General features: G+C 43.0%; 1 protein-coding gene across 3 annotated transcripts in view; it reads right to left on the bottom strand.

The window, feature by feature from the left end:
• The window catches only part of LOC115162282 (WD repeat-containing protein 38), a 41,023-nt gene that overhangs the window by 1,262 nt on the left and 17,361 nt on the right, over positions 1-22,400 (bottom strand). For 2 of the 3 annotated variants that reach the window (XM_029713447.1, XM_029713439.1), the window contains 8 exons: positions 20,192-20,276; positions 19,787-19,916; positions 3,625-3,850; positions 3,168-3,276; positions 2,708-2,739; positions 2,482-2,581; positions 785-850; positions 378-470 (listed from right to left, as the gene is read on the bottom strand). In XM_029713447.1, the coding sequence (XP_029569307.1) occupies positions 378-470; positions 785-850; positions 2,482-2,581; positions 2,708-2,739; positions 3,168-3,276; positions 3,625-3,850; positions 19,787-19,916; positions 20,192-20,276 (841 nt within the window). Of the gene's footprint in view, positions 1-377; positions 471-784; positions 851-2,481; positions 2,582-2,707; positions 2,740-3,167; positions 3,277-3,624; positions 3,851-19,786; positions 19,917-20,191; positions 20,323-22,400 lie in introns of all 3 variants that reach the window. The other variant, XM_029713456.1, reaches the window with a different exon arrangement.

Here is a 22,400-nt window from a genome sequence, read left to right as displayed (position 1 = left end):
TTGGGACTGTATCAACAGTGGACTAATGAAAAAAAATACATATTTTTTTTTGAGTGGATTGTCCCTTTAACCTTTTTTTTTTTTACTATAACATCAGAGGGTATAACAACAACGTGCTGTAGGAGGAAGGTAAACAGTTGCTAGCTAAGAGGTGCCCATTGTAAAATGGCAAGTAAACTGTCGAGTGCCATTTTTTGTTTATAAAGTGCAAAAATAAATGTATTATCGCTTCTCTCAGAGTTTTGCTTACTGTATAATCGACTCACCGCGCAATAATAGGCTTGAACAAAGGTGCAAGACATCTTACTTCACAAGAATTCCTACATAATTATAAACTTTGCTACTTTATACTGTACCTAAAATACCAATATACTAACCGTCATAGTCCAGCGGTTGATGACTCTCAGCATATTTGATTGGCTCCCAGCTGCCACGATATGATCCTGGCCAAGCCAATGGCATGTGTAGATCTGTGTTCACAACAATTTGACACAAGCACTTTTAGAACAAAATCATTCCAGAACGGTTCTTTGGGTGTCCCAATGGGATAACCCGTTGAAGAACCCTTGTGTTATCCAGGTAGAACCCTTTCGGTTCTATGTAGAAACCTCTGTGGAAAGGGTTTTTACATGGAATCGAAAACGGTTGTACCTGGAACCCAAAAGGGTTATTCAAAGGCCTCTCCCATGGGGACAGCCGAAAAACCTTATTAAGTTCTAGATATAACCTTTGGACTAGTAGTTGAGGTTTAGATCATGTTTTGTGGCTATGTTGATGGACTCACTTTGCTCTCTCCTTGGTAGTCATGAGGCACTTCAGTCACTTTCTGACCTGAGACATAATCCCAGATCTAAAAGAGAGAGAGAAAGAGTGCAAGAGAGAGATAAGTATGCATGCTATGCATATGCATGCATTGCAGCTGTCTTGTCTGCACCCACTTTGGCACCCAAATGTCCCAATACATTGTGTAATAAGCTATAGTTTTAGGGTCATGCCCTGGTATCAATATGGAGATAATAATCACATTGAATAAAATAGAAAAACAATTGTTAAAGTTTGTGTAAAGTTACAGCTGAGAGGAAACAATTTTGTATTAAGATGACAATAATAATATGTTGTCAAAGTCAGAGACAATGATTGCAGGATTATGTGACTTACTGTAACTAGACAGATCTCTAACCTTTAACCCTGAGAAAGGTTACCCTAAACCTCTCAGTATGTACTGAATAAAATCGGATTACTTTTGGATGACTTCCTTGGTTAGCCTTCTCAGTTTATGCTGCAAACAAATACACTGCGTACTGTATACAAAACATTAGAACACCTGCTCTCTTTATGACCTAGACTGACCAGGTGAAAGGTGCAGTATGATCCCTTATTGATGTCACTTGTTAAATCCACTTTAATCAGTGTAGATGAAGGGGAGGAGACAGGTCAAACAAGGATTTCTAAGCCTTGAGACAATTGAGACATGGATTGTTTATGTGTGCCATTCAGAGGGTGAATGGGAAAGACAAAAAATGTAAGTGCCTTTGAACATGGTACTGTGTGGTAGTAGGTGCCAGGTGCACCAGTTTGTGTCAAGAACTGCAACGGTGCTAGGTTTTTCATGCTCAACAGTTTCCCGTGTGTATCAAGAATGGTCCACCACCCAAAGAACATCCAGCCAACTTTACACAACTGTGGAAAGCATTGGAGTCAACATGGGCCAGCATCCCGGTGGAACGCTTTCGACGCCTTGTAGAGTCCATTCCCTGACAAATTGAGGCTGTTCTGAGGGCAAAAAGGGGGTGTTTCTTATGTTTGGTATATTCAGTGTAAATTCAATCTCTAAATAACCCTCCAGCAATCTTGGTCATCACTATCTGGACAAGTGGCAAAGTCATAAACCCAACCTATTTCTCTTCTTAAAATTTGATTTGAAACCTAACCCTAACCTTAATCCTAACCCTAAACACACTGCTAACCTTATCCTTAAATTAAGACCAAAAAGCTTATGTTTGTTTTCATACATTTTAACCATATACACTGTAGCTAGTGGGAACCATCAATCTTGGGCAAGTGCTGACTCAACTTCCTAATGCATCTTCTTGATTTACTGGCATCACGGCTAAGAGGTCAGCTGCACTGTCAAGTTCCAGGGAAAGCTTTCCGAACCCACATTTTTTTTTAAATAATTCATTTAAATACTATAACAGTCTAGTACACTGTTTCTCAACTCTAGTCCTTGAGTACCCCCAACAGTACATCTTTTTGTTGTGGCCCTAGACAAGCACACCTGATTCTACTCGTCAAATAATCATCAAGCCCTTGATAAGTTGAATCAAGTGTTTTTTTATTTAATTTTTGACTGTAATATGTCTGCACATTTTTCAAAAGTTATCTGGGCTGTGACTTAATTTTTGTATTCTGATTACGTCATCCCTGTTACATGTAATCCGTTACTACCCAACCCTGTTTGTTTGTTGCTGTTGTTGTCACCTCCAGTGCGTTGTCCTTCCTCCAGGAGCCAGACAGGATGTGATTGACAGCTGGGTCGATCTGAAGCGTGTCACCACACACGTGAGGACCCGAAAGCATCCTAAAAGCGGGGTAGACAAAGATAATGCCTGATAAAACCTGTCCATGGCAAATCTGGATACATACACCATAATCCTGACGCATAAACCATAATGATTGAAGACAAATAAAACAATTACAGTTTTACCTGACAGAATGCTGCTGTCTGGTATCCCAAAACTGTGAGAAGACAAATATTATTAGACATATATTTGAAATGAATTGAATTAATTGAATTGAATGACTTTCACAGGAAAATCGGCTTGCTTGCCACGGCAGTTTCGAAATTGATCTCCTAAAACAGGGGTGTCAAACGAAATTCCTGGAGGGCCATGTGTCTGCAGGTTAGCACTCCTACCTTGTACTTCATTGATCAATTCATGTCAATGTCACCGCTCTAGGTCTTAACTGAATACGAATTTACAATAAATAACATAACTAACAAAAGCCAACAGATACACTGCCCTGCAGGAATCGAGTTTGACACCCCTGTCCTAGAACAAATGTAAGAATGTGGTCTCTAGTTACTAGACCGGACTAGTGTTTACAAACCACAAATCAAGCTTCTTAAGATTTTGGGATTTTATACAGTAAACTGCAATTGTTACCTGTATGGTGTTGTCCCAACCCCCAGAGATGAATTCTCTCTCCATCTCGGGGTGAAAAGTCACTGCGAAAACCCGAAAACGATGTCCATCCATAACTGTTCTTGTGGAGCTGAAAATAAAATGGTGGAAAATAAATACTGGTTGAAAGAACGACCTAAAGTGACTCAAAATGTGTTTATTTTGTAAAGGAAGTTCATAGTTCCGACCTTCTCACATCTTTTGTATTTATTTGACAGCACACTGGAATAGACAGATGAGAAGCGCTAAAACAGAATTAGTACCCACTTTGCTAGGAGTATATTTGGTCCGTGGTCAGGGGGGCTAACCACAACACCAGACTCAGGCACACTAAAATGTTTATTTTAAATAATGATAAAATTGTCATAATGTTCCACATCAGGAAAAAACATGTATTGTAGAAAATTTTGTTTTCAGGGATTACTAATGTTTTACCCACCTGGCCTTGCAGGTCATCAGTCTCTGGTGAGTGGAGAGGTCATACAGATGAATGGCTGAGTCGGACCCCCCTGTGGCTGCTTTCTCTCCAGAGGGAGAGACAGAGAGAGAGAGGGTCTGTCTCTGTCCACCTCCTCCTGCTCCACCTCCAGTCTCCCCCACGTCTCTCACCCCCCACAAACACTCTCCTCCCCACACGTACCAGCTCCTCACAATGCCGCTGGCATCTTGAGAAAGCGACACAGGAGAGAAGTAGTTGGTAATTGTCCATTTCAATACAGAGGAGAATCCTTATTTCTCCCATTGACATCGATGCATGATTATGTGTTAGTTAGTGGGATTCACCACACACAGTGCCTAGTGAAAGTACTCACACCCTTGCAGTTTTCACATTTTGCTGCTGTTAAGGAATTTAGCCTCAGCTGCAGCCCCACGCTAGGGAATACTGTGGGTGCGCTGAAGCTGAAAGCTAGATTGTGTCACTGGCGGTCGGGGGGGGGGGGGGGGGGGGGAGGACTTCATGCAGAGCTAACCATTAACGGCTGGGTTTGTCTGTGGTCTGGGATCCAGGAGACCCAAAGTACGAAACATACTGTACATGAAATAGATACTTTTATAGTTTTCTGTATCTTAGAGAATCCCAATGATGCATGTCTATCAATAGCTCTCTAACAATCGGTCAATTTCAGTACAACATACTATGGGGAGTCGCACTCTCGCGGCTTCGGTTGAAGGATATACAATCATGCCTGACAAGGCCACCTTCCACAGGTGATAAGCATGAGGCTCGGATTCATTCCTTCAATTATTCCTTTCTTCACGTCGGTGTGAACAGGAACGATTCACGCTAGTAAAACAAACAATTGGAAAACTAGATTGTTTTATAAAGTGGTAGAGTGTGCTCAGCCCCTGGACGTTGTGGGCTGAATTTTGCACTTGTTTTCGTAAGTCTTCTAATCACAAACAATTACTTATTCTTCAATTTGTTGGTGCAATTACTAAGATGGCTACGAAAACGACAGAGACGACGTTGGCTACAAGCTGTGTTCGGGGTCGAGATCATGTCCCCAGTCATGTGACTATAACATTTCTCTGAAAGACACTCATGATCTATGTATAGTTTGTCTTGGAACACTCTCAGGCAGCCCTCGCTCGAACCATTCCATGTGTGCATTGCCACGTACTGCGTACAAACTCTTTGGAAAGATTTCTTGAGAAATCTTGGAATTACCGATGGTGACTTTCCTCCGGCCTAGCCGAGGTGCAGGAAGCAGAGTTGTATTGGTGGTCGGAGCAAAGGACTTGTCTAACTGGGCGCGGGGTATGTGGTGGCTGCCCACTCCCAACCTGGCTCCTGTGCGCTCTGGGGTATGGCAGGCTACTCAAAGAGATAGCGCCAACGCTGCAATAATACATAGCAATAAAAAATGTAAAACAACTCACATAATCCAAATATTATTACATGTTTTTATTAAGAAATATCAGAACGATGTTAGAGACTGGAATACAAATATATACATAAATATATATACTGCTCAAAAAAATAAAGGGAACACTTAAACAACACATCCTAGATCTGAATGAAATAAATAATCTTATTAAATACTTTTTTCTTTACATAGTTGAATGTGCTGACAACAAAATCACACAAAAATAATCAATGGAAATCCAATTTATCAACCCATGGAGGTCTGGATTTGGAGTCACACTCAAAATTAAAGTGGAAAACCACACTACAGGCTGATCCAACTTTGATGTAATGTCCTTAAAACAAGTCAAAATGAGGCTCAGTAGTGTGTGTGGCCTCCACGTGCCTATATGACCTCCCTACAACGCCTGGGCATGCTCCTGATGAGGTGGCGGATGGTGTCCTGAGGGATCTCCTCCCAGACCTGGACTAAAGCATCCGCCAACTCCTGGACAGTCTGTGGTGCAACGTGGCGTTGGCGGATGGAGCGAGACATGATGTCCCAGATGTGCTCAATTGGATTCAGGTCTGGGGAACGGGCGGACCAGTCCATAGCATCAATGCCTTCCTCTTGCAGGAACTGCTGACACACTCCAGCCACATGAGGTCTAGCATTGTCTTGCATTAGGAGGAACCCAGGGGCAACCGCACTAGCATATGGTCTCACAGGGGGTCTGAGGATCTCATCTCGGTACCTAATGGCAGTCAGGCTACCTCTGGCGAGCACATGGAGGACTGTGCGGCCCACCAAAGAAATGCCACCCTACACCATGACTGACCCACCGCCAAACCGGTCATGCTGGAGGATGTTGCAGGCAGCAGAACGTTCTCCACGGCGTCTCCAGACTCTGTCACGTCTGTCACGTGCTCAGTGTGAACCTGCTTTCATCTGTGAAGAGCACAGGGCGCCAGTGGCGAATTTGCCAATCTTGGTGTTCTCTGGCAAATGCCAAACGTCCTGCACGGTGTTGGGCTGTAAGCACAACCCCCACCTGTGGACGTCGGGGCCTCATACCACCCTCATGGAGTCTGTTTCTGACCGTTTGAGCAGACACATGCACATTTGTGGCCTGCTGGAGGTCATTTTGCAGGGCTCTGGCAGTGCTTCTCCTACACCTCCTTGCACAAAGGCGGAGGTAGCGGTCCTGCTGCTGGGTTGTTGCCCTCCTACGGCCTCCTCCACGTCTCCTGATGTACTGGCCTGTCTCCTGGCAGCCCCTCCATGCTCTGGACACTACGCTGACAGACACAGCAAACCTTCTTGCCATAGCTCGCATTGATGTGCCATCCTGGATGAGCTGCACTACCTGAGCCACTTGTGTGGGTTGTAGACTCCGTCTCATGCTACCACTAGAGTGAAAGCACCGCCAGCATTTAAAAGTGACCAAAACATCAGCCAGGAAGCATAGGAACTGAGAAGTGGTCTGTGGTCCCCACCTGCAGAACCACTCCTTTATTGGGGGTGTCTTGCTAATTGCCTATAATTTCCACCTGTTGTCTATTCCATTTGCACAACAGCATGTGACATTTATTGTCAATCAATGTTGCTTCCTAAGTGGACAGTTTGATTTCACAGAAGTGTGATTGACTTGGAGTTACATTGTGTTGTTTAAGTGTTCCCTTTATTTTTTTGAGCAGTGTATATACATATAATGTATATAAACATATCAACATACAATGGTGTGTATAGACAGTATAGGTACAACAGTAGGTATATAGGATGAGACATGACTAGAATAAAGTATTTACAGTGCATTTGGAAAGTATTCAGACCCCTTGACTTTTTCCACATTTTGTTACGTTACAGCCTTATTCTAAAATGTATGATTTTTTCCCCCTCATCAGTCTAGAAACAATACCCCATAATGACAAAGCAAAAACAATTTTTACAAAATATATAAAGAATAAAAACAGAAATATCACATTTACATACATATTCAGACTCTTTACTCAGTACTTTGTTGAAGCACCTTTGGCAATTACAGCCTCGCGTCTTCTTGGGTATGACACTACAAACATGGCACACCTGCATTTGGGGAGTTTCTCCCATTCCTGTCTACAGATCGTCTCAAACTCTTTCAGGTTGGATGGGGAGCGTTTCCTCCAGACGTGATGCCTGGCATTCAGGCCAAAGAGTTCAATCTTGGTTTCATCAGACCAGAGAATCTTGTTTCTCATTGTCTGAGAGTCTTTAGGTGTCTTTTGGCAAACTCCAAGCGGGCTGTCATGTGTATTTTACTGAGGAGTTGATTCAGTCTGGCCACTCTACCATAAAGGCCTGATGGTGGAGTGCTGCAGAGATGGCTGTCCTTCGGGTTCTTGGTCTCCTCCCTGACTAAGGCCCTTCTCCCCCAGTTGCTCAATTTGGCCAGGCGGCCAGCTCTAGGAAGAGTCTTGGTGGTTACAAATTTCTTCCATTTAAAAATTATGGAGGCCACTGTGTTCTTGGAGACCTTCAATGCCACAGAAATTGTTTGGTACCCTTCCCCAGATCTGTGTCTCGACACAATCCTGCCTTGGAGCTCTACAACAATTCCTTCAACCTCATTGCTTGGTTTTTGCTCTGACATGCACTGTCAACTGTGGACCTTAAACTGTTGGGTTCTGAGAATATGAAAATATACTTATTCATGTCACTAATGGAGTGCTGTGGTTTAGAGGGTCTACACCAGAAGTTAATGGTTATAGGAGGAAGGTATATAGTGTGTGCAATTAAGCTTGGAATGTGTTGAGTGCAGGGAAGTGATTACATCTGGCAGGCATTGATAAGGGGAGAGAGCCATGGATTAGTGATGGAGGGGGGTTGAGGTCAGGTCGGGTCACCTTAATCAAATCAAATTTATTTATATAGCCCTTCTTACATCAGCTGATATCTCAAAGTGCTGTACAGAAACCCAGCCTAAAACCCCAAACAGCAAGTAATGCAGGTGTAGAAGCACCTTATCTCTTAAGGGAGATATAAATGTTTATGGCTTATCACTAGTGTCCTGCCTAGCAGTAAAGAACAACGTTTCTCCGCCTATGAGGAACGGTTAAATATCAGTGCTTGTGTGAAAATGGTTTTGTCTAATGGAGCTGTATTGATCCTATGGGAATAATAAACTTGTTTAAGCTTTCATAGTGTTCATAGAGTTTTTTACTATGAATTAGAACCTAACAATAGACAAGTGTGTGCCTTTCCAAATCATGTCCATTCAATTGAATTTACCACAGGTGGAGACCAATGAAGCTTTAGAAACATCTCAAGGATGATCAATGAAAACAGGATGCACCTGAGCTCAATTTCGAGTCTCATAACAAAGGATCTGAATATGTACAGGTGAAGTTGAAAGTTTACATACACCTTAGCCAAATACATTTTTCACTCAGTTTTTCACAATTCCTGACATTTAATCCGAGTAAACATTCCCTGCCTTAGGTCAGTTAGGATCACCACTTTATTTTAAGAATGTGAAATGTCAGAATAATAGTAGAGAGAATTATTTATTTCAGCTTTTATTTCTTTCATCACATTCCCAGTGGGTCAGAAGTTTACATACACTCAATTAGTATTTGGTAGCATTGCCTTTAAATTGTTTAACTTGGTTCAAACGTTTCGGGTAGCCTTACACAAGCTTCCCACAATAAGTTGGGTGAATTTTGGCCCATTCCTCCTGACAGAGCTGGTGTAACGGAGTCAGGTTTGTAGGCCTCCTTGCTCGCACACACTTCAGTTCAGCCCACAAATTCTCTATAGGATTGAGGTCAGGACTTTGAAATGGCCACTCCAATACCTTGACTTTGTTGTCCTTATACCATTTTGCCACAACTTTGGAAGTATGCTTGGGGTCATTGTTCATTTGGAAGACCCATTTGCGACAAAGCTTTAACTTCCTGACTGATGTCTTGAGAATTTGCTACAATATTTTCAAGTACATTTCCTACCTCACGATGCCGGCTATTTTGTGAAGTGCACCAGTCCCTCCTGCAGCAAAGCACCCCCACAACATGATGCTGCCACCCCCATGCTTCACGGTTGGGATGGTGTTCTTCGGCTTGCAAGCCTCACCCTTTTTCCTCCAAACATAACGATGGTCATTATGGCCAAACAGTTCTATTTTTGTTTCATCAGACCAGAGGACATTTCTCCAAAAAGTACGAACTTTGTCCCCATGTGCAGTTGCAAACCGTAGTCTGGCTTTTTTTATGGCAGTTTGGCGCAGTGGCTTCTTCCTTGCTGAGTGGCCTTTCAGGTTATGTCGATATAGGACTCGTTTTTACTGTGGATATAGATACTTTTGTACCTGTTTCCTCCAGCATCTTCACAAGGTCCTTTGCTGTTGTTCCGGGATTGAGTAGAAATTTTCACACCAAAGTACGTTCATCTCTAGGAGACAGAACACGTCTCCTCCCTGAGCGGTATGACGGCTGCATGGTCCCATGGTGTTTATACTTGCGTACTATTGTTTGTACAGATGAACGTGGTACCTTCAGGTGTTTGGAAATTGCTCCCAATGATGAACCAGACTTGTGGAGGTCTGCAAAGGTCAAGCAAAGAGGCACTTTGAGTTTGAAGGTAGGCCTTGAAATACATCCACAGGTACACTTCCAATTGACTAAAATGATGTCAATTAGCCTATCAGAAGCTTCTAAAGCCATGACATAATTTTCTGGAATATTCCAAGCTGTTTAAAGGCACAGTCAACTTAGTGTATGTAAACTTCTGACCTACGGGAATTGTGATACAGTGAAATAATCTGTCTGTAAACAATTGTTGGAAAAAGTATCTGTGTAATGCACAAAGTAGATGTCCTAACCTAACCACAAGAAATTTGTGGAGTGGTTGAAAAACACATTTTAATGACTCCAACCTAAGTGTATGTAAACTTCCGACTTCAACTGTAGCATGCTTCTGTCTACTTCAGCTGAACAGTATGTCTAGGCAATCCTGTCGAATGCAGTTTTTGTATGTATTGGGTAGTAAAACTGCATAAACCTAATGTCAAATTAAAGTGCACTGTTTGCTAGCTAACGTTAGCTGGCTGGCTCGCTAGCTAACGTTACGTGTATGCTCTCCACTTTCTGGAGGACCACATTTTGAAATCAGTGGAATTCGAGTATGATAGCTATGGAGATGGAGAAAACACCTGTCTCTGGATTACATCTTCAAACTAAGGGCAACCATGGCATCTGACAGACATGTCCAACCATGATGTATATGGGTAAGATTTTCTAATTTTGACAGAAAGTGTTTAAGGGCACAGTCAACTTAGCGTATGCAAACTTCTGACCCACTGGAAATGTGATACAGTGAATTATTAGTGAAATAATCTGTCTGTAAACAATTGTTGGAAAAATTACTTGTGTCATGCACAAAGAAGATGTGAAAGTAGATGTCCTAACCAACTTGCCAAAACGAGTTTGTTAACAAGAAATTTATGGAGTGGTTGAAAAACGAGTTTTAATGACTCCAACATAAGTGTATGTAAACTTCCGACTTCAACTGTAGCTGAAACCGGGCTAAACAAGTGCTGCGTAGTATGCTAGCCAGGTTGGCTACTCGCCGAGGCGAGCTAGCTATTACTAGCTATTCCTCCCTCCCCACAGTAGAGTTTCTGGGGTACAGTACATCTCTTATTTAGTATATGTAGCGTTAAGTCGCTTGGTTATTCTAAATGGGCCGTGCTGTGGTCAAAGAGGCTAGCTAGCCTAGCTTAGACTAAAAATCCTCCTGGCTAACGTCGGTTAACATGCTTAACTTCCAGCAAGTGAATCTTATTAGCTTTCCCCCAGCATTATGGCACCCCAATCCTATTTTCAATTCCTGGAGTTGGAGGAAGCAGGGTTTACTTGCACCTCCAATGAGGAAGCAGGTCCCGAGCACTTGGCTGGAGTAACCCCCAGAGCGAGGGGCATTGGCATGGGGCTGACTGAGCAGTGCGCCCCTCCCCCCAAAATACAGTGAAAACAGTGCCCCCACGTTTGGTTATGGTCCAAATGGGGTACTACGTCAGCCATTGCCAGAGCCCCCTGTGCCCGTAAATAGGCCAGGCTTCATTCTGGCTATACAGTCTCACGGAAACACAACGTACAGTACCAGTTTGGACACACCTACTCATTTAAGAGTTTTTCTTTATTTTTTACTATTTTCTACATTGTAGAATAATAGTGAAGACATCAAAACTATGAAATACCACATATGGAATCATGTAGTAACCAAAAAAGTGTTCAACAAATCAATATATATTTTATATTTGAGATTCTTCAAAGTAGCCACCATTTGCCTTGATGACAGCTTTGCACACTCTTGGCATTCTCTCAACCAGCTTCATGAGGTAGCCACCTGGAATGCATTTCAATTAACAGGTGTGATTTGTTAAAAGTTCATATTTGCTTTTGAGCCAATCAGTTGTGTTGTGAGAAGGTAGGGGTAGTATACAGAAGATAGCCCTATTTGGTAAAAGACCAAGTCCATATTATGGCAAGAACTCAAATAAGCAAAGAGAAACGACAGTCCATCATTACTTTAAGACATGAAGGTCAGTCAATCCGGAAAATTGCAAAACTTTGAAAGTTTCTTCAAGTGCAGTCGCAAAAACCATCAAGCGCTATGATGAAACTGGCGCTCATGAGGACTGCCACAGGAAAGGAAGACCCAGAGTTACCTCTGCTGCAGAGGATAAGTTCATTAGAGTTAACTGCACCTCAGATTGCAGCCCAAATAAATGCTTCACAGAGTTCAAGTAATAGACACATCTCAACATCAACTGTTTAGAGGAGACTGCGTAAATCAGGCGTTGATGGTTGAATTGCTGCAAAGAAACCCCTACTGAAGGACACCAATAAAAAGAGACTTACTTGGGCCAAGAAACACAAGCAATGGACATTAGACTGGTGGAAATCTGTTCTTTGGTCTGATGAGTCCAAATTTGAGATTTTTGGTTCCAACCACTGTCTTTGTGAGACGCAGAGTAGGTGAACGGATGATCTCCGCATGTGTGGTTACCACCATGAAGCATGGAGGAGGAGGTGTGATGGTGTTGGGATGCTTTGTCTGTGCTTTATTTAGAATTCTAAGCACACTTAACCAGCATGGCTATCACAGCATTCTGCAGCGATACACCATCCCACCATCCCATCTGGGACTATCATTTGTTTTTCAACAGGACAATGATCCAAAACACACCTTCAGGCTGTGTAAGGGGTATTTGACCAAGAAGGAGAGGGATGAAGTACTGCATCAGATTACCTGGCCTCCACAATCACCCGACCTCAACCCAATTGAGATGGTTTGGGATGAGTTGGACTGCAGAGTGAAGGAAAAGCAGCCAACAAGTGCTCAGCATATGTGGGAACTCCTTCAAGACTGTTGGAAAAGCATTCCTCATGAAGCTGGTTGAGAGAATGCCAAGAGTGTGCAAAGCTGTCGTCAAGTCAAAGGGTGGCTAATTTAAATAATCTAAAATATGTGATTCCACATGTGTTATTTCATAGTTTTGATGTCTTCACTATCATTCTACAATGTAGAAAATAGTAAAAATAAAGAAAAACCCTTGAATGAGTAGGTGTGTCCAAACTTTTGACTATTACTATATGTAAAAAGCTTGTCCATGTTTAATGCTGCCCCCTCTGCTACCCCGCGTTCCACAGGGTTTAAGGGGTATATCAATCTCTCCAGGGTGAGAGTAATAAGTAGGGTCTCTGGCCACAAGGAGGCGTCCTTTCCCCATAGGTGGTTCATTATTTGTATTCATTGCTGATTCCTGCCTGTAGCTCACTAGTCCCTATTAAGTGTCCAGTGATACAGGTTATGGGCTCTATGGGCGATTAGTTGTTGGTAGCGGAGTCGAGGGAACGAGCAGGGTTGGACACGACCACGCTATTATCCCACACACAGTATCATATGATCCCTGAAATGAGCTGTCTGTTGTCAGCTCAATGCTTTTCATTCCTGGGAATTAGAGTCAATTATGATTCACCCCTGTGTGTTAATATAGAAGGGGTCAGTTTTTCAGAGCTGTCTCAGGGCTCTACGCTGACATTTTTACAAGAAGCACATGTGCTCCTATGTCAAAAAATGTAGGCTCACACAAATAAATTTAGGAGCACAATGAAAGTATTTGAGGAAGAGTGTTTTTATGATAAGAAATGACGAAAAGTGCATGAATAAAGGTTTTTGGGAGTGTTCCACGCTCAATCAAGCACAATGTACCCTCAAATATTCAGTAACTTAGGTGAGACAAAAATGATCAGCTGCCCCTTTAAGGGGTGGGCCGTTAGCATGGTGTGTCTGTCAGAGATTCTCCAACATCTCTTCTCTTTGCTAGTAGTTGAGCGAGCTCAAACTAACATTGACAAACAACCTAGCGTGTGACCAAAACGCTATAAATAGCCAAGAAACATGAGCACAAAGTCACACTTTAGTAGACTTTCGGGTAAATTTGACCAACTTCAATGCTAAAAATGAATCTTTCAGCCCTTCACTCACAGTGCTCTCAGCCCCGTTGCTGCATGAGTGGTGGTATACCTTGTGCAGCAACAATAGTTCCAGTGCTGAAAGATTCATTTGATGGGATTCATAGTTCTTTGTGCGATTAGCTACCAACTATGAGGCAAAACGTCAGAAATACTTTGAAAATAGCTACGGCAGCATTTATTTTTGCAACAAATCACAACTTGCACATGTGCTCATACTTGTCTTTTTCAGTTTGCACACATCAATTTTTAGGCTCATTTGCGAGTAAAATGGCTGCACTGTAGAGCCCTGTGTCTGTCCCATTCCCAGCTAGGTTACTAGGCACTTTGTCGCCTGTACCTACGACGGGTCGGTGGGGTAACCAACATGATAACGTTTTTTTCTATGTGCCTATATTTAATGCGTGCGATCCAGCGCTTTGTGCCAGCCAGTTACCGGAAAGCATCTTCCTGCCTAAACCGAGTGAGGCTCGTTGTGACAACAGTACCCCCAAGTGGCACTGTCACTGATCGCCGGAGCCTGTGTACCCAGAGTGGGCCGGGCTTTAGGTAAACCATGGCACATAAACAGTTTTTTCAACCAAGTTCCACAGTGTTCTCGGGCGTCAAACATGTTGTTTCTCTCGCATGTGAGTTCGATGAAAAGTGTCCCTTCTCCACATTCAGACACACTGTTCTCAAGAGTGGTGGAAATAGAAGAAGAATCTTTCCCAGTCCACCCAGTCCTTCAGATGGCACTTCACGGGAGTCTCATTGTCTGCTCCGACCAATGGCTCGCACGTGCAGTGTAGCCCTGGATCATGCAAACAGTGACGCCAGGGTACAGGCTACAATTTGTTGTGAGTCCCGCACGCTTCTGCAGCATCATCACGTCGACTGTTCCCGAGGCCTCAGCTTCCGTTTTGAGATAGGAAATATCCTCCCGTCTCCAAAAGCAGGCAATCCGAGTGGTTCCTATGTTGAAGATCTGGGATGGCTGGTACAGACTGTATTTCCTGGTTACGAAAATGGACGGGACTTTGCATCCCATTCTAGACCTACGTGCCCTCAGCAAGCACCTCAGAGTCAAACTCAGAATGCTCACGAGCCACCAGCTATTACAGCCGCTTCGGATGTCCCTGTCAGGCCTACGGGCTATGGCCCATTGGTGGGACCCTCTGCTATTGTCAGGGGGCAGGCAGCCTTAGTTCACAGAGATCGTTTGCCTTTTAGGTGGGGACCGGTGGCAACTCCTGTTGCACGGGGACTTGGTGTCCCAGGCGCACGGGAACGTTTGGCTTGTGAGGCTGGAGATTTGGTTCCTATGGGCCTGGCCCCTGAAAGGGCCAATCTGATGGCTAGAGGTTTACCTCTGAATGTTATTGCTACCATTCAGTCTGCAAGGGCGAGAGGGCTGCATGGCTATAAGTGGCAAATGTTTGAGCTGTGGTACTAAGATAAAGCACTGGTTCCTTTTCAGAGCTCTGTGAGGGACATCCTTATGTTCCTACGGGAGCTTTTTAAGCATTCTCCACTTTAAAAGTGCACATAGCCGCTATCTCAGTGTGTCATGTGGGAATTGACAGAACCTCACTGGGGGCTCAAAACCTGGTGGTGCGGTTCCTGAAAGGTTATGCCGTCTCAGACCGGTCTCTAAACCTAATGCACTTGCATGGGACTTGGCGCTGGTTTTGGAGGCACTCTGGAGTCTGTGGATCTGAAGATCCTCTTCTACAAAACCTCCAAAACCAGCTTTGAGCCTCTGGAGTCAGTGGATCTGAAGATCCTCTTCTACAAACCCTCCCTGCTCATGGCTTTGGACCTGGCTAAATGTGCTAGGGACCTCCACACATTATCCGCACACCCTTCCTGTACACCCCAGGCGACTCTAAGGTGACGTTACGTCCAAATGCAGCCTTCGCCCCGAAAGTGATGGCTATGTCCTACAGGTCGTTAGCTTTTGAACTATTTTCCTTTCGCCTCCTTCTGAAAAACAACAGAGGTTACATATCCAGTGTCAGCTTTACACACGTACATTGAAAGGACGCGGGATATCCGGTTATGTGAGCAGCTGTTTGTCTGTTTTGGTAATCCACCGCGCAGCAGGGCGCTCTCTAAGCAGCATGTCTCCCACTGGATTATCTCCCTGGCATATTATCAGCAAGGGACAAGGGTTACCTAGCGGTGTACGTGCCCACTGCACCAGGGGTCTGGCAGCATCTAGGGCATTGTTTAAAGGGTTAACTACAGGAGACATTTGTGCTGCAGCAAGTTGGGCATCACCATACACTTTTGTGAGGTTTTATCGCTCGGATGTCACTTCTCCCCGTGTAGCCCACAGCGTGCTTATTATGGCTGGGACCGGGGAAATTCACTAGGCAACGTGCCGTGTGCGTAATACCCAGACTGTCATATCTGGCGGGGTCAGATCTGGGTGGTCTGCCATGGGCTGTTTCATTTAGTATCTGTTGGGGTCGGCTTGGGGCGTGATTGTATTTCTCCATAGTATGTTGTACTGAAGTTGACCAACTGAAAGGGAACGTAATATTATGACTATAACTACTGTTCCCTGAAGGAGGGAAACGAGGTGCAGCACCTGTTTGCCCCCCCGTTCCTGGGCTCGATGAAGAGCGGTATTAAATTGAAGGAATGAATCCGAACCTAACGTGTATCACCTGTGGACGGCGGGACTTCCAACGAGGCGTGTATTTCATTGGCCTTGTCAGGCGTGATTGTACACTGAGTATACAAAACATTAAGAACACCTGCTCTTTCCATGACAAACTGACCGGGTGATTCCAGATGAAAGCTATGATCCCTTATTGATGTCACTTGTTAAATCCACTTTTGAATTGTGCCTTTGAATGGGGTATGGTTGTAGGTGCCAGGCGCACTGGTTTGTGTCAAGAACTGTAACGCTGCTGGGTTTTTCATGCTCAACAGTTTCCCGTGTCAATCAAGAATGGTCCATCACCCAAAGGACATCCAGCAAACTTGACACCACTGTGGGAAGCATTGGAGTCAACAACATGAGCCAGCATCTCTGTGGAATGCTTTCGACACCTTGTAGAGTCCATGCCCCGAAGAATTGAGGCTATTCTATTGGGACAGCCAACTCCGGTCCTTGAGAATCACATTCGTTCAGTCAGAAGCATTTTGAGTTACAATAGCAGTTGAAATCTGAGCATTTTGACTAAGTCTGCGTGGAACAAAAACAGACTTGTTATTGTGCATAGAATTAGAATGACTAGAACAGTCATTCCCATTCAAGGTTAGTAGCAGTGTTGCGGAGTAGTTCAACTAGTAATTTAACTAATTAAATTAGTAATTAAATAAGTCATTTATCCCATGTGGCTCAGTTGGTATAGTATGGCGCTTGCTATGCCATGATTGTGAGTTCTATTCCCACGGGGAACCAGTACAAAAAATAGGAAAATGTATGCTCTGGATAAGACTGTCTGCTAAATGACTAAAAAGTAAACTACATTTTGCAGTAGCTTGGTGGTAGTTGAACTATAAAAAATATATATATAATACGCAACATGCAACAATTTCAAAGGTTTTACTGAGTTACAGTTCATATAAGATAATCAGTCAATTGAAACAAATTCATTAGGCTGTAATTTATAGATTTCCCATGACTGGGAATACAAATATGCATCTGTTGGTCACAGATACCTTTAAAAAAAATGTAGGGGCGTGAATCAGAATACCAGTCAGTATCTGGTGTGACCACCATTTGCCTCACGCAGCGCGACACATCTCCTTCGCATAGAATTGATCAGGCTGTTGATCGTGGCCTGTGGAATGTTGACCCACTCCTCTTCAATGGCTGTGCGAAGTTGCTGGATATTGGCGGGAACTGGAACACGCTTTCGTACACATCGATCCAGAGCATCCTAAACATGCTCAATGGGTGACATGTCTGGTGAGCATGCAGGCCATGGAAGAACTGGGATATTTTCAGCTTCCAGGAATTGTGTACAGATCCTTGCAACATGGGGTCGTGCATTATCATGCTGAAACATGAGGTGATGGCGGCGGCTGAATGGCACGACAATGGGCCTCAGGATCTCGTTATGGTATCAAATTGCCATTGATAAAATGCAATTCTGTTCATTTTCCGTAGCTTATGCCTGTCCATACCTTAACCCTAACACCACCATGAGGCACTGTGTTCACAACGTTGACATCAGCAAACCGCTCGCCCACACGACACTATACACGCTGTCCGCCATCTGCCCGGTACAGTTGAAACCGGGATTCATCGATGAAGAGCATACTTCTCCAGCATGCAAGTGGTCATCGAAGGTGGGCATTTGCCCACTGAAATCGGATACACCGCTGAACTGCAGTCAGGTCAAGACCCTGGTAAGGACGACGAGCACGCAGATGAGATTTCCTAAGGCGGTTTCTGACAGTTTTTCAGAAATTATTCGGTTGTGCAAACCCACAGTTTCATCAGCTGTCCGGGTGGCTGGTCTCAGACGATCCCGCAAGTGAAGAAGCCGGATGTGGAGGTTTGACATGCTGCCAAATTCTCTAAAACAACGTTGGAGGCAGCTTATGGTAGAGAAATGAACATTCAATTATATGGAAACAGCTAGCGGATATTCCTGCAGTCAGTATGCCAATTGCACTCTCTCTCAAAACTTGATACATCTGTGGCATTGTGTTATGTGCACATTTTAGAGTGGCCTTTTATTGTCCCCACACTCTTAGAAAAAAAGGTGCTATCTAGAAACTAAAATGGTTATTCGGCTAGGAAAACCCTTTGAATAACCCTTTTTGGTACCAGGTAGAACACTTTTGATTCCAGGTAGAACACTTTTGGGTTCCACAGAGGGTTCTACATGAAACCCAAAAGGCTTCTACGTGAAACCAAAAAGGGTTCTCCTATGAAGACAGCCAAGGAGTGCAGCACAATGTACACCTTTGTAATGATCATGCTGTTTTATCATCTTCTTGATATGCCAAACCTGTCAGGTAGATGGATAATCTTGGCAAAGGAGAAATGCTCATTAACAAGGGTTCTAAACAAATTTGTGCCAAACATTTTTTGTTGTTGGTGTGTATGGAACATTTCTGGAATCTTTTATTTCAGCTCATGAAAAATGGGACCAAGATTTCACATGTTGCGTTCATATTTTTGTTCAGTGTAAATTCAAATCTAGGTAGTGTTTTCAGTAGTTAATGACTTTATTTTGCCATGTAGTAGTGTAGCTAACTACTGGAACTACACACTACTCTTTTTGTACAAATAAAATCTAGACAATCATTTAATTTATTTTTCGCCATCAGACCTGCCTAATTTTAACTTTTTTGTGTGTTTAATAGGCTAAATTACACATGATCTAAACATAGAGTATGACCCCAAAGTGATCTGTTCTTGCAATTTGTAGTTTATGACATTTCAGATTTACATATGATAATTTTTCACAAAGTAGCTTGGATGTAGTGAACTACTTTTTCTAAGTAACTTTAGTAAGTATACTATATTTTTCTTAAGGGTGGCTTTAGGGTGCATTGTGGAGGAGCAAAGCCGGATGCCAAGATGTCCCAGATGTCATATCCTCACATATCTTTGCTTACGATCATAACACGAGTAACCTGCTTAATTGCTTACACGTAACTTTAAAAAGTCTGAAGTAAACAAGTGTTTTCCATCACCATGTGCCTTAAATCATACAGGATGAAGAATTGTCAGAGGCCCTAGGAACTCGTGACAGTTGAATCTTCTACTGGCTCAAAATGCGGAACATCACTGTACCAGAAACATGACAAAGTAGCAGAACTCTCACTGTTCTCATTGTTCAACTGAAAGTTGTATCAGCTTCATATCAATCAACATTTGTAATGATGCATGTATACATCATTGAGAATGTCTAACTTGATATTGAAGAAACATGATTTAGTGCCATGCCCTTGCATCTAAGATGTTTATTACTTAAACCACACCATGGCCTAAAATCTTCTCTCTCTCTTGCCAAGTCAACTTATTAGAAATGACAGGTCTACAATGGCAGACATATTGATTGTACCCTTGAATGCACTTAACTGCCTTGGTCTGAGGGGCTTCTCCCATTTTAGTCATTCTATTTTTATGAGTGTGTGATCCTTTAGGACAAGTGATGTTTGTTCAGGAGAGGGGCCCTCAGAGAGGGCTAACATGTATCACTCACAGCCAAGTCTACCCATTGACTTGAATTTGAATGTCCATTCTAGTAATTCTATTTCTATGGGAGTAAGATGTATTACTCACAGGTAGCCAGCAGGAGACAACGTGACTGGGAGCTCAGAGTGAATCGTAGTGCGGTAACTGGTAGAGAGGACAGAATGCTGCTGCTGTCCCTTAGTGTCTGTAGAAAATTCCCATTGTCCATACTGTAGAGCTGAAAAAGACAGATGGAGTTAAATTAATTCAGATGTCCCAAGTACGGATCTATAAGGACGGATCTATAATTTATCATTCTCCTACACGTCAATTGGTCGGCCACATATCAACGGGGTTGTGTTCATTAGGCAGGAAAAGGAAAAATATATTGTGGGGAGATACTAACTGCACTTGTTCAATAAGAAACATTTGTTTTCATTGTCCGGTGCAAAACGTTTTGTTACAGTGTGCCTTAATGAACATAAATCCAGAAAAGGTGTTCAAGTCCGATACCTTGATGGCTCCGTCACTCAGACCAACAGCCAACAGAGTCCCTTCATTGTTGAACTGGCACGTCATCACCTCACTCCCACACTCCCTGAGACATGGACAGAGAGATGGAGGTGGAGAAGGCCTTCACACCTCTGGATATTTGTCAATTGTCAGTGCATATTGTGACATTTTTGATGTAGACACACACACATACACACACAGACACACACACAGAGTATTTTGTCATTTGTACAGTGCATTCAGAAAGTATTCAGAGCACTTTACTTGTTCCACATTTTGTTACGTTACAGCCTTATTCTAAAATGGATTCAATCGTTATTTCCCCTCATCAGTCTACACACAATACCCCATAATGACAAAGCAAAAACAGGTTTTTAGTATTTTTTGCAAATGTATTAAAAATAAAAAACTGAAACATCAGTATTCAGACCATTTACTCAGTACTTTGTTGAAGTACCTTTGGCAGCGATTACAGCCTCGAGTCTTCTTGGGTACGACTCTAAAGCTTGGCACACTTGTATTTAGGGAGTTTCTCCCATTCTTCTCTGCAGATCATCTCAAGCTCTGTCAGGTTGGATGAGGAGCGTCGCTGCACAGCTATTTTCAGGTCTCTCCAGAGATGTTCGATGGGGTTCAAGTCCGGGCTCTGGCTGGGCCACTCAAAGACATTCAGACTTGTCCCAAAGCCACTCCTGCGTTGTCTTGGCTGTGTGCTTAGGGTTGTTGTACTATTGGAAGGTGAACCTTCGCCCAGGTTGAGGTCCTGAGCGCTCTGGAGCAAATTTTCATAAAGGATCTCTCTGTACCTTAATCCGTATTTTCTTTTGTATTTAATCAATTTTTGAATAAGGCGGTAACCTAACACAATGTGGATTAAGTCAAGGGGTCTGAATACATTCTGAATGCACTGTATATGAAAGGCCTGAAAAAAATAACCAGTTAATTTGTAACAAGTGTCACGTTCTGACCAGTAAAGGGGTCATTTGTTATTGTAGTTTGGTCAGGACGTGGCAGGGGGGTATTTGTTTTATGTGGTTCGGGGTGTGTGTTTATGTAGAGGGGTGTTTGTTTAGAGTTTCCGGGCTTTTGGTCTATGTTCTATGTTGTGTATTTCTATGTCTGATCTAGGGTGTTTAGTTCTATTAGAAAGAGGAGGAAGGGAAGCGCTACTAAGGTACACAATAGTAAATGTTGGTAGACAGAAGGTGCTCTTTGGTAAAAGGGGTGAGTTGGTCATCAAAAAGAAAGGAGGACCAAGGCACTCTTCATATAATTGATTAAAATGCCTTTATTAGTATGGCATGTTCAATAGAAACAATGTTTTTAAAAATCCGACGCGTTTCGGCTGCATGGCCTTCGTCAGGGAGTACAAAGAAATAATACAATGTTCTCTTTTTAACAGCTTTTCCAATTAACCCTAATTTGAAGAGGGAGTGGTTAAAATTGATTGGACACACCTAGTAAGCAATAGTATACACACTTTAAAGTGAAATACTGTATCTATGTTATCATAAAAATTTAACTCCAAGCTAGAAGTATCAGAACACTTAGAAAGGTAGTTCTAACCTTAAATATGTCTGGGAGAAGTGTCAAGAATAAGAAAGCAATATATTCCATAGTACACTAGAACACAGCAAAACATGAACAACAAGAGTCTAAACATAGCTGAGGGCAATTGAGCAAAATATCCACTAGATGACAGCAAATGTACCCATCACAACCCTACAGGAAGGGTGAGAAATCCATATCTTCATTTAAACCCGGGTATTTAGTGGCCTGTAGTTTGTAAATCCAAAAACGTTCCATTTGGTTTAACTGTTTAAGACGGTCCCCTTTTCTAATAGAGGCCGGGATATGATCAATACCCATAGCTTGTAGGGAGGCCGAGTTGCCATGGTGTAAGGACTTGTAGTGCCTTGCCGTGGGGTAGTCTTCATTGCCTACCCGTATGGCGTACTTGTGTTCCGCTAGGCGATCTTGAAGGCGTCTCTTTGTCCGTCCAATGTAGAACACCTTGCACTGTGGACATTCCAATCTGTTCTAATGTACTATGGAATATATTGCTTTCTTATTCTTGACACTTCTCCCAGACATATTTAAGGTTAGAACTACCTTTCTAAGTGTTCTGATACTTCTAGCTTGGAGTTCAATTTTTATGATAACATAGCAACAGTATTTCACTTTAAAGTGTGTATACTATTGCTTACTA

The sequence above is a fragment of the Salmo trutta genome, chromosome 2 (genome assembly GCF_901001165.1).
Source record: "Salmo trutta chromosome 2, fSalTru1.1, whole genome shotgun sequence".
Taxonomy (NCBI): domain Eukaryota; kingdom Metazoa; phylum Chordata; class Actinopteri; order Salmoniformes; family Salmonidae; genus Salmo; species Salmo trutta.
This window is presented reverse-complemented; position numbering and strand designations above follow the sequence as displayed.